Source organism: Centruroides vittatus, unplaced genomic scaffold (genome assembly GCF_030686945.1).
Source record: "Centruroides vittatus isolate TY-2023 unplaced genomic scaffold, ASM3068694v2 scaffold_944, whole genome shotgun sequence".
Lineage (NCBI taxonomy): Eukaryota > Metazoa > Arthropoda > Arachnida > Scorpiones > Buthidae > Centruroides > Centruroides vittatus.
Window position 1 is genome coordinate 749,845 of NW_027122722.1, and position 13,157 is coordinate 763,001.

General features: G+C 29.6%; 3 protein-coding genes across 7 annotated transcripts in view; 2 read left to right on the plus strand and 1 right to left on the minus strand.

Moving 5' to 3' along the window:
* LOC136990513 (mannosylglucosyl-3-phosphoglycerate phosphatase-like) overlaps positions 1–713 on the plus strand; it is a 41,249-nt gene extending 40,536 nt beyond the window's left edge. For all 4 annotated transcript variants that reach the window (XM_067288917.1, XM_067288916.1, XM_067288915.1 and 1 more), the window contains one exon: positions 71–713. In XM_067288917.1, coding sequence (XP_067145018.1) covers positions 71–148 — 78 coding nt within the window. In that variant the 3' untranslated portion in view covers positions 149–713. The remainder of the gene's footprint in view (positions 1–70) is intronic.
* A 153-nt stretch (positions 714–866) lies between these two features.
* On the minus strand, positions 867–7,138 carry EMC4 (ER membrane protein complex subunit 4). 2 transcript variants are annotated; one of them, XM_067288932.1, is made up of 5 exons: positions 7,030–7,138; positions 1,722–1,833; positions 1,498–1,651; positions 1,270–1,427; positions 867–1,207 (listed from the first exon to the last, which is right to left on the minus strand). In XM_067288932.1, the coding sequence occupies exons 1-5, from the start codon at positions 7,092–7,094 to the stop codon at positions 1,172–1,174; spliced, it is 525 nt and encodes a 174-aa protein (XP_067145033.1). In that variant the 5' UTR covers positions 7,095–7,138; the 3' UTR covers positions 867–1,171. The 2 variants fall into 2 exon arrangements, with proteins under 2 accessions (XP_067145033.1, XP_067145034.1); XM_067288933.1 differs by having other exon boundaries at positions 1,722–1,830; positions 7,030–7,109.
* Positions 7,139–9,316: 2,178 nt separating this feature from the next.
* The window catches only part of LOC136990521 (neuroguidin), a 50,447-nt gene continuing 46,606 nt past the window's right edge, over positions 9,317–13,157 (plus strand). Inside the window, exon 1 of the mRNA XM_067288928.1 lies at positions 9,317–9,348. Within this exon, the coding sequence (XP_067145029.1) occupies positions 9,337–9,348 (12 nt within the window). The 5' untranslated portion in view covers positions 9,317–9,336. The remainder of the gene's footprint in view (positions 9,349–13,157) is intronic.

Below are 13,157 nucleotides of genomic sequence, written 5' to 3' on the forward strand. Positions count from 1 at the left end.
AGACTGACTGATTGCTTGCTAACAGATAACTTAGCAAAGTTATACTTAATAAATTCTTTGTTTATTACAGTTCAAAGAGAAATTAGAACGTGAGAAAAGCCAATTGTCTATATTAAATGATGTCATTGAAGAAGTCTCAGAACTATAATTTAGTTTTATATTATATATATATAGTATATTTATTTATTTATTTATTATTATTATATATAAAACTATTACAGTTGTTTGTATCAAACTTACCTAGTCATCTTTTCAAAATTTATACTTACAAAAACAAAAGTTAGGAATTAATATGGCTGCAGTTACTCAATTTTATTTTTTTTATTAGTATTTAAATTTTTGCTCAATTTTGCATGTCTATTGTTAAGTTATTGAAAGTAAAGCATTCAAATCTCATGTTGTACTATAAAAATTTGTTGATAGGATTGTTTTTTATAGCAAAATTTATACCAGATAAAATTTTTAGATTAAATTAGATTTGCACAAAAGTTGTTAAAATAATATATATATATAATCCACGTTATATTTTGATGCAGAATTTATACAATTGTTAATTATTAAAAATATTTTTAATCTGCATTCTATATTAAATTGGTTATAGAATTAGATAAGAACGTACTTTAAGAAAATATTATTTTTCTCTATGTCGGAATTACACACTTCTATGTATTTCTCAATTGGAAGACAGAATTTATTTTCAGATGAGATTCTTTTCTCATTCTGTACATCACAAAGAAAATGTCAAATTCTCAGAATTTGTGCTTATTATGTTATGCTAAAATGGTAAATATAATCTATTTGTAATTTGAAGTACTGTATTAGAATTTTACTTCAAAATCATCATTCAATATTAATTGTTCCATAAATTGTGTGTAAAAGAATTTCAAACAACTTTATTTCTTATCATACAAAAAGAAAACTGTTCAACTTTACATAACATAATAAATTATATATTTTTTATTCTATTGTACAATCATTTTAAATTTTACTCTGAACAAATAGTGCTGCGGGTGCATTTAATCAAATAGATTTATGCATTACCTAATATTCTGAATGTTACAAATTGAATTAGATACATAACCAGGAGAATATTTTTACAAAAAGTAATCCAAATTCTTTACATTAATATTCAAAATGCGTGAAATATCTTCACTTGAGTCAGATTGAACAATCATAAAATAATTCCTCCTCCAGAAAATTCCATTCTCTGAAATTTTAATAGAATAAGTGTTTGGTATACTACTAGTGTTCGGTATTTATTGTACATACCTGTTGTGGTTCGACAAAGTCTAACCAGTCCGAAGCATGTGTCGGAAGTAATCCCATTGAAGAGCACTTGTAAAGAGCCAGAGCCAAACACACGACATTACCAAATAAATACACTATTTTCTGAAATAGTGCCTGTCCTCCTTCAATCAGTTTGAATGCTAACAAAGAAAATAAATTGTGAAATGGGGAAACCAGTAAAAAATAGCAGAAATTTAAACTATTGTTTACTCGACTGTATCGTGATCAGTGCTTTTACTGGACGAAGAAATAACATTCCGACCATCATGATGGGAAAAATGGAAATAGAATTTCCAGCCATGTACATAATAAAAAGATTCATTGGAACTTGTTTTAGTGGTGCAAGGGCTATATCCCAAGATTTCTAGAAAGAAAATTTTTTGATTTATAAATTTGTTTTTCCCCAAGCAGTTTTGTATCACATCATCACCCACCTTTACTATTAAAGTGGCATCAGTTTCTTTGCTCGCTTCGGCATGTACTTGTCCCAGTGAAGAGCTATATCCCGGAGGAGAGGGTAATTCCATTTGTCTTTCTAATTTGCTTCTAGAAAATAACACAGGGCAAATTTAAGAAATTTTTAGTCAAAACAAGAAAACAAATTCTGATTTAACAATAAATTTAATTATTAGTAACTGAAAATGTAAACTTTCTTTGAGAGAACATTCAACGTATTTCTTTGTTAGTTAATAAGAAATGTCAATATAAAGTGTTTTCTGTCAAATTTACGGTATTTTGGAATTATAAACAAAGTTCTTGCAGAGTTCAGCTGAAGAAATTTCTTTTATTGTGTAATTCAGGGATGGGCAACCTTTTTCTATGTAAGGGCCACATTTAAAACTTTTGAACTGACATAGGCCACATACAAGACAAAAAATGCAAGGAAATCACAATTTATTTATTCATATATGATTAATACAAGTATACTTACAATAATTTATAATTTGACTTCTGTCGCTGATGTGAGCGTAATATATCCAAAATATTCGGTTGAATATTAGTTGCTGCTAGTTTTAAATTAGTTTTGATGCGAGTCTGTTAGCCGATTTCTTGTTTTACTTTTCGATTTTTTGTATTAAATTTTTACTGAATTGTAGAAAATAATAATAGAATTTTTGCTGCATATTTCCTTAAATTGAGAAATTGATATATTTTATATTGTTGTGCAATGTGGGATGCACAAAATATTAATGCACTATCAATGCCCACCCCTGGTGTAATTAATAGATACTTAAGACTAATTATAACCTCTTTGGTTATGTTTATGAACTCCAGCAGATGGTGGTACTAATTGAACACTTTTTCTACGAGAAAATCTTTTTCCAAAATTTCTCGAAAACAGAAGTGGACAGACGAATTAAATAGGATTCTAACACAAAAAGACTTTGGTTCTATTAACTTACACTTCAGAATTTTGAAAATCAAATTACCATAGTTAATTTTCTATGAAAAATTAAAGAATTTGTAGAAAATTAATGAATTTGATTCAATTTAATTCCTCTATTAATGTATGACTCTGAATTTTGAAAATCAAACAGTTCCTTGCATTAGAATTCTGTGTAGGTTTCTACCTACACAGATTTTGAGAAATTTTGGAAAAGGATTTTTTTTTCAGTGTTTAAAAATTTGAAGTTTTTCTATCTGCTGGAGATTGCATGCATAACCATCGGTTAGAATCAGCCTTAAAATAATTATCTGAGTAGAACAAAGATAAAATTTAACAATTACATTTATTGTTTTCACTTATAATTTTTTTTGATTTTGCTAAATCTTTCAATGGCATCAAATTTATAATAAAGACATATTTCTTACTTCCTATTGTTATTTGATGCTAAAATTTTAAAAGTCGGCTTTGTAATAAGAGACAGTTTCAATAGTATGTCATGGATACACAAAATGTCACACCCAATTAAAAGTAATTAAGAAAACACACTTAATACGGATTAAGTTAGACAATGCATCTCTTGTTTGACAATAGTGTATATTTAAAAAAAAAAAAAACTCATTTCTACTCTATATTAAGAATTGTCTTGAGACACTGCAAATGCAACAGAAATATTTAAAAGCTTTTTTTTTTGTGATTTCTGAAGTTCATTAGTGACAAATGTCAAGACACTAACCTTTGTTATTCATGTTAGGCATAAGTAAAAGTGGATAAATGGGCTTTTCTGATTTTTTCAGTGAATGATACAAATCTGTTTAAATCTTCATGGGTTTAACAGACAAATTTCTTAAATTTGTCTAATTGATAAAATATGTGAGAAACAAAATTCTATTTTTTTAATAAAAATATCTAAAATAAATATATGAATGTTCACAAATCTTTATAATAAATTTCTAAAAGAATTAAATAAAACAATCACAGCAGACCCGAGAAGCAATCTAACCATACAAAATTCAGATTTTTATGAAGTAACATATTCACATTGCACCTGTTGGTTTCTACTGCTTGGCTTAAAATTATCTCTTCTATAAATTTTATTTCTTCATTTTGTAACCCTCTGAAACAGAATGCATTCATTCTACTTAAAGGTTCAAAATTGCACAAAAAACTAGGTTTAATGGCAGTTTTTCAAATTAAATAAATAGGTTCAATCTGCAAAAATTTATCTTGTTTTTCTTGATCAATATTAATCAATAATCGATAAATTAATATAAATTGTTCTTTAAAACTAGAATTTTTGTCACCTTTAGGATAATTGTGCAATTAAAAAAGTTCACTTTATGCACTAAAGAATTATTCTTAAGAACTCAATTTTAGATAATCTACTTAGTAGCATCTTTGAATATGATAATTGACTTTTGAAGGATACCACAATTTTTTTTTTGGCCAATTTGAATGGTATACAATGAAAAAATGGAGAGAGAAACCATTATACAAATTTGTAAAAATGTTAGTACAAGCCCCAATTATAACAAAACTAACAACAGTTAATGCAGTAATTGTGCATGTACAATTGCACTACAACAGATTATGGTAATCTGTAAATTGCAGTCAAGTGTTATGACAAACTAGTGGCGTTAAAATAATCTGCCCCAAGCCACATTCTGATTTGCTCCTCAATTTATTAAACCATAATGGAATAAAACATGCAACTATTGCCAGTTAAGATTTACAAATTAACCAGACATTGGCTTACATATTAGCAAACTCTCCTTATTTTTTTAACAAAAGCAAATCCTTTGAGATTTGTTTATTTAAGGAGCAATTAATGTTATCCATTTTCCTAATTGATCAAAACTTAAAAGCAACACCATCAAAGAAACTTTCAAATAATTAAAGAGATGTTGAAAAATTAAGTTAAATAATTGTAAATAAATACAGAACATAATTAGTACATCCCATTAATGAATTTATTTCTTCTAAGTTGTGTACAGATTAGATCTGTATGCATTCTCTCTTATTGCTCTAGCATACAAAAATAACAATCGAAAACTATTGTTTAAAATATAAAACGAGAGAAGAAATATACAAATTTAAGTAATTTGTATCTATTACGTTTATTATTTGAGCATTTCTCAAACTGTCAACAATATCTAACTTCTTGATTATTTCAATAGGCATTGGCATACATCTTGTAAAATTTTATTTGAAAATATAACATTACAGAAAAATGGGATCTTTGTTTTAAAATGTTTTTATTGAAGTGTATTGTATTTTATTTGTGTTTACATAGAAATCATCACTGTCAGCAAGTTAGAGCTTTGACATAAATATATATCTAATTAAATCAATAATTTGTATTAAACATGCAGAAGTGCCTATTAATTTGGCAAAACATTTAGTCAGATTATAAGCTAAATAAACATTAGAGCATATTGAAAAGCACACCCAAATAGATTGGTTAAATAATCAGAATACTGGTATATGAAATGTTATCTAGAGAATGCTAAGAATTCACAACAATATGATAGTCAATATATACAATACTATATATTAGAATTGTCACAGGTATATTCAATGGGACATGTATATCTCCTTACACAAAAATTTAAAATTAACACACAAATAAAATTTGTGATGAATACTTATCCATTAGAAAAACCACACAACTAAATACTTGTTAAATAAAAATTAAGATACAAAAGATATTTATGTTTATAAATCTCATTGAATTGACAAAACTTTCTCTTACACACAATGATGTGGTATAATAAGGCAATAGACTATTATACCACTTCATTGTAAGAGAAAGTAACAAAGAAAAGGCATGGTTTCATTATAAGAAAAGGACTATACAAAAGTAATTTTATGCGCAAACCTATTCCCAGTGTTCCTTGTGACAACACCTGGATACACCACTGAATTCTCATAAAAAACTTTATAAATAAAATTGAAGAAGAAGACCAAATATAATTTGTAACATAGCTCAACACTAACATTAAAAAAGTTTAACAGAACATAAATGAATGGAAATTTTTGTAACCGACCAAAATTTTATTACATGTTCCATAAAACCCTAACTGTCCCATAAATTTTATTAACTTATCTGGATTTTATTTTATTTTTATCTAAGTTTACTAACTCTAGCTGTCGGTTTGCAATGATTTTGCAAAATCAACTGCAATAATGGCAAGGCTATTAGATTTACTTATTTAAAATTGTGATAACGAAAGAAAGATAACTTATCTTTATCAGTAAACATTTCGGACAGTCTACCCGCCCCTCTTCAGCCGCGCTTGTCACAAACATTTAAGGAACAGGTGCAGTTTGTTAACAAATTTATTTGCATTCCTTTTTTGGATTCTTAGATATTTATTTATATACTATATAAACATCATTGGAGATTGTAATTGTTTTCTTTTAATAAAGTAAAATTTTTACACAGTGCGTACGTTAGCCCCACACAACCCTCGACCCGAACGACTGGCGATCCCACCCCATTCTCCAACATGGGTATCCCCGTTGGTAACTGCCGCTGACTTAGCTCACAGAGTCTAGAGGCATGCAAGCTCGCTCACCAAATCGATGTGGGAATCTCAGAGCAGGATTATAATTGTTGTTTGACGAATTAGGGACAAAGTAATTAACACACCTTACAAACCGTCAACTCACACATTTGAAGTTTTCTACTAGAACTAAAACTTAGCACTCACATATTCAATTATCATAATGTGCAGACAAAAAGCACATTACCTATCAACTATTTTTATTGCAAGTTTTTTTTTTCTGACAATGCAGTTCACAACCTGCAAGATTGTCTAACTCCACGAGTTTGATTACAGTTGTGCAAATTTTCTATTTATTACATTTTATCATCATTAATTTCAGCGGTCTTTCAAAAACATAACACTTCTGCATAAATTTATACACAAATCCAAATTTCTGTTAAGCTTCTGTAAACAAAACGCCTTATGTAATTGGATGAAGTTAACAGCTTCAGGCTGATCAGTTCAAGTCTGAAAGATCATTAAAGTGAAACCTGATCCGAATTTTTAATTGTACTCCACTGTTTTTAGCTGAAATTCAACATTTCATCCGAAGAAAATGTTAATCATCAAAACGTTTCATCTTAAGCCAAATTAAATGCTTCACGCATGTTTCTTCACGTATTTTTTAAATAAAATCTTAAAAATGTGCGCTATAACCAAAGACAAACGTGGAAAATGGACCAATTTTAGACGTCACCTTACATCAGTAAACAGGCAATTTGTTTTCATTTTAAACGAATACAATTAATTAATTCGTCTTTCTACTTATTATAATTTGGTATTTTGCCTTAAAAATAGTCGATTACTTGCCTTTGAACGAACGAAAATGACCATTTTTGTTTCTTCGCAAAATTCCTATTCGAAGTCGACGCCATATTGAATTTATGACGAAGTTCGTCCGGTTATTTTTCGTCATCGATATTTACTGTTGTTATCTAAACTATTATTGGACGATAATTAACGACGACAAATATTAACCAATTATCGGATTTAAAATACTTTAAAAATTGACAGAAATTCTTTCGTCATTTTTATACTTTGTTATACAAATACTTTTGAGTAACGACGCTGACATTTCAATTACTAAAAGTTATCAAATTAAATATTAATTAATAGTCATATACAAATAATTTTAATGTTATAATAAATACAGTTTTATAAGGGAAAATCTATACAATCCAATATTTGGCATGAGACAAATTCGGTAAAAATATTTACGAATAAGGCGTATTTTAATGGCACTCTTGAAGCGGGGACGTGAGAAACTATGAAAAAGCCAGAAACTTTAAGCAATGTCGACAAGATTAAAATATTATATTTAAATGTGTAAATTTTATATATAATATAGAAGAAAAAATCTTTAAAACTGAATTAAAAGGCTGAAATAGATCATTAAAAAAGCGTCCGGGTTCGAATTCGATAACTATACTCGTAATTCCTGACAGCAATTAGGATCGGAATTTGCTTCTCATTCTCCACTCACGCTAGTTGACTCCGTAAAAACTTTTTCATACGTTTTTTGTTTTTTTAACGAATTACAGAAAAGTTGTTACTGGTACAGGAATCATGATGTTTATATAAATTAATTCAAGATAGTTATCGATTTTCTCTAACTATTGTCGCATACACATGGCAACAGAACGTCTGGGTGTCGTCTACATTTACAAAATAAAGAAATAAATAATAATAATATACAGTAATACCCCGAACTTAAGTGATAGGTGGGACCGAGTGATAACCGCGTAAGTCGGGTATAATTTCGCATATAAATACATACAAATTATTTTTAATTGGGGCCAGAGACTAAAGAAAACAATAATTTAGGGAAAATGTTTATTAAAATCTTAGATAATACACATGTATAACAATTTATATTATTAAAATCGTAAACCGAAGTTATTTTGATGTAGAAGGCTTCATAAAATCTAACAAATTCGTCTGATGGCTCAAAAATTTTTTTTTTCTCTCGCAAAATTTCGTCGTAGCATACTAATAATTTTTTTATTTTTCGTTTTGTAGAAGAAATGCGCTCTGCGTTGGAGTCTATATTTTCTAAAATTTGTAACCTCTTTTCATTTTTGTATCGAAGTCTTTGATAATGTTATCTTTACATTCCAAAGATAAAGTTTTTCTTTTCTTGTTTGATGCAGAAGAATCAGTTCCACTTCGTTTGGATGACGTAGTAGTCTCTCAAGTCTCCGTAGATATAACAAACACAGAAATAAATAACACAAAATAAATTGTAGCTATGCGTCGATTCCGCGCGACATGTCCGAACATATAAGCTGAGCAATAGTGTGGGGGAGTGAGTAATCAAGAGTTGCGTGGTGCTCAAACAAAAGACAAATCGACGAGATTTAAAAATCGCGTAACTCCGGGTTCGCGTAAGTCGGGGTAGCGTAAGTCGAGGTATTACTGTATAGCTCTTTTATTTTGTGAAAGAAAATAGGAAAAAGAAGTGTAATATTCCGAACGAATTAATTACATTTTAATCTTTAACTAATTAAAAAAGAAAAGAAATAAATATACTGTATGATAATGAACACAAACAGAAGGGCGATGGCTTAGAGATTAAATGCTTGTTCTTCAATGAAGTAAACCGAAAAACCTTATTTAACAAGAAAATGTTTTAACTAAAAAATGAGTCTGCCATTTTCTCTCAGATTAAGACTTTTTGTAGTTAGACTGATTTGAAATAATTGCAGCCGCTAAAAAAAGCGGGATTAGTCTACTAAAGAATTTCATTCAGTGATGTCATTTCTGCAAGAAAATTGCAATCGACTACGTTGGTGGACACGGCTCGGTATTTGATCGGCTATACGAAAACACTGTATCATCGAAATATCCGCCATTTTGGACAGTTTTGAAGTTTGTCTTGAATAATAAAATTGTAAACGCAAAGGAACGTAGATGTTATTGCAAGGGATCCTTATTACGTTTTTACACAAATGCGACCAGTTATTTCCCGTAGTTCTTTCACTTATATAACTAAACGCTAAGATGTGTTTTGAGGAAAGAAAAGCAGACGGAAAAAGTATTAGTACCAATAAAACCCGATAGAGTATACTTCGATAGAACTGGCAACAAATGCTCGCTGTTTGGATTTTGTCGGCTGAAATGGCGTGTGTGGTAAGATTTTAATTTTGTTTCAATTCGTTTCTTTTACAATTACGATAAGTGATTAACAAGTTATTGTTTATGAATCCATTTGTAAATTTTTTTCCTTAAAGATTTCTATATAAAAGAATTAAATAAGCACTGATGACGTCTGCTTCATTCATTGCAAAGCGCTTGATAAGTTAGTGTTTGATTGTTCTTATTCACTTTCTGATGAATTTATTTAATATTTACGTCGTGTTTGTAATTTTTAGAAATTTTATACAAAACCTGACTGATTCTATTTGTTTTAATGTCATTAACCCTTTCACTTATATAAGTAAACATTTTTAATTTGGAGTTAGATAGCCTAATAAATAGGATTTAACAATTTGGAGGGCTTATCACACCAAGGCTGACAGAAAAAAGACCAGATCTTTTACAAAAAATTTTTAGCTGATAGAATATTTCAGAATGATCATACTTCATTAAAGAACAACTCTGAATTAGGACAATATGTCAATGTTATAAAGTTACATTTATAAGAATAAAAAATTCAAAGAATTGCAAGTTCAAATGTAAGATTGATTTGTTGATGAAATACCAAGTACAGTACATTAATGTTTTGTTGCCAATTACAATTCTGTTCATATTGGCAACCTAACTTACAATATAGGTGAAAGTATCAGAAAGAATCAAGTGTGGAATGGATCTAAGATATTTAAAGGTTTGGATTGAATTCAAACTTTGATCTCTCAAAGCAGATGGTTGGGTAAGATGTGATGTGAATTCTGAATGACGAGTTTTCCACTTCATCAGAATTGTAGACCATGTAGTCAAAGGAACTATATCTTTATATGTGACTCTTTGTGAGATATTTGCATCCAAAGGTCAGTTTTTACTAGGTAACAGTATACTGCCCGTCCTTTGTGCTCTGTGCTGGTTGAGATGAACAATAGCCAGTCTTGGCTGGCGTTCTGCATGTAGTTGTGTACTTTGGGGGGCAAGCCCCCAAACTCCCCAAAAACTATATAACATCAAGCACTATAAGAATGGTTGAGTGGGCTACTCAAAGCCGGCATAGTTGCCTGGACTAAAGTGCAATAGAATAGTCTTGGTGGAGTGATGCAACTTGCAGTTGCATGTGATGTGGTAAAGGCCGATTTCGGGGGGGGCTGTATCTCATAAGGGTGGTGTGTAGAGGTGTGGTTCCTTTGACTTTTTTGTCATGTGGGTATGGTCTATGGCTCTGATAAGGTCTCGGCTGTCTCATTCAGAGGTGTAATTTTACCGATGGCTGATAATTTGTTATGTGATTGTATCGTCTGCTCTACAGTATATATATGAGATTCCATTTGTGATATTTTAAAATTTCCTGCATTTGCTACAATCTTGCAGAAATAAAAATGTTAAAAGGAACCAATAGTTTGTGTGACCCTTTGTGAAATATAGTTTCCCGAAAATTTGACCCATGTGGAATTTTGAAGATCTCAAAAATGGGGTAAAATTTAAAAGTGAAAAAATCTGGGGCTAATTCACAAAACAATGATAAAAATTGTTTTCCACTTCACTAGAGACAGCTAAAAGCTCATAAAACATGAGAAATTCCATGGACCCACTACTACTAGAATGCAATTGGAGTCATGCTATGTGCTCCAAAATCAGCTTGTTAAACACACTGCACATGTTTAACAAACTGATTTTGGAGGGCTATATCTCATGAAGGGTCACATGTAGACTATCAGTTCTTTTTGATTTTTTTATTCCTATGGGCATGGTCTACAGCTCTGATAAACTTTCAACTGCTTCATTCAGAGCTGCAATTTTGCTATCTTATGTATATTTTCATTTCATTATTTATTGTTTACATTACTTATATCTAATATAAACACCAAAATTTGTTGTTATTGAAACAAAGTTTTTGACATAAAATTTCATTGCTGTGGGGATTGGTTATTTAAGGTGTGCTAATTTTTGAAGTAACATATATTGGGTTGTTTGGAAAGTAATTTTGTTTTTTATTACTAGAGGAATTAGATGTATTTTTACCAGCCAATTTTATTTTAAACCACATTTTCATTATATACTTCGACAGCTGACATTTTAAGGCTTATTTGTAAAAAATTTTGTTTGATTCTGTACAATTTTTTTTTTTTGGTGACCCATCAAATACGGAAAATCGAAAGCATCATTTTCGGCATATTTTGCTTTTTTATAACTAAAAAATCAAAATGCTGTTCAAACAAGAAAAAATTTGTGGTACATGTTTGGAGAAAATGTGTTGAGAGAAAGACAGTGCCAAAACTGGTTTACAAAATTGCGTTCTGTCAATTTTAATATCGAAGATACACCACATTCTGGATGGCTGTTTGAAGCCAATGAAAACAAAATAAAGGTACTGATTGAAGCAAACTGCTGAATAACAACACATGAAATCACTAAGAGATTAACTTTGTTATTATTATTACTTATTATTACCGTTTATTATTACTATTATTACTATTATTACAGTTTATTATTACTATTATTACCGTTTATTATTACTTAAAACGAGTTGGTTTTGTTTCAAAGCTGAATATATGGGTTCTACATGTTCTTAAAGAGGGATGGGATGCTTTCTATGGTGGGATTTTAAAGAAACTTTTTTTTTTAAGCTTTTACCAGACAATTTAACAATTGATTCGAAAGTGTACTGCCATCGAGTAAACAAATTGAATATCATCATCAAACAGAAAGGCCAGAATTGATCAACAAAAAAGTGTAATGTTTTAACATGACAATGCCAAATTTCACACAAGTTTGGTAACTTGTCAGAAACTGTTATAGCTTAGATGGGATGTGTTATAACACCAACCATATTTGCCAGATGGAGCACACTCAGATTATTACTTGTTCTGGTCTATACAAATTTTTTTTAACTGTAAGACATTTACTTGAAATGACAATGTCAAAAATTACATGGATCAGTTTTTTGTAAACAACGATCAAAACTTTTGTGAATGTGAAATCATGCTACTACCAGAAACAATGACAACAGGTATTTGACCAAAATGGTCAATATATAATTCAATAAAATATTTATTTATTATAAGAATATTGCCTTTATTTTTCTACGAAAAAAACGAAATTACTTTCCGAACAACCCAATAATTTTTTTTATTTTGTTGCTTTATTTGAAATATCTAAACATTAATAATAAAATATATGATTTTGACAGTTTTGATTTTGACAGTTAATATATGACAGTTTTAATAATAAAATATATGATTTTATAAGAGAAATATAAATTAGGATAAAAATATAAAACATTTTGGTCCAAGTGCAGGACGTTTTTAATATATACCATATTTACTTGCATATAAGACATAGTTTTTATTCATTTTTCAGTGCTTCAAAAACCTACATCATCCTATATGCGTGAGCCAAGAAGGATTCTTTGCGTTTTTTCAATAATTTTTGTGAACTGCATATAGTTCATGCTACCATTATAGCAGGGTTCTATTGAGGTCAAGGTGAATGTCACTTTCAAAGAGATAGTCTGAAAATAGCTGGTTACTTAGCAATGATTATAAATATAGTTATTTCATATTTGTTAAATTGGTAATTTTAATGAATATTTGAATATTTGCACATTCTGAATTGTTAAAAATAAACTTTTTTCTGTCCTGCGCATTATAATCTTTTAGTTTTGCTACATGGGTATCAGTACGTGGAAAAACAATCCTCAAGATCTGATAGCAAAGTCATTCAGGAAATACTGCATTTCAAATTCACTGGATGGATCAGAGGATGATGCTTTGTGGAGTGAGAGTGAAAAAGAGGAGAGTTGTAATGAAGCTTCA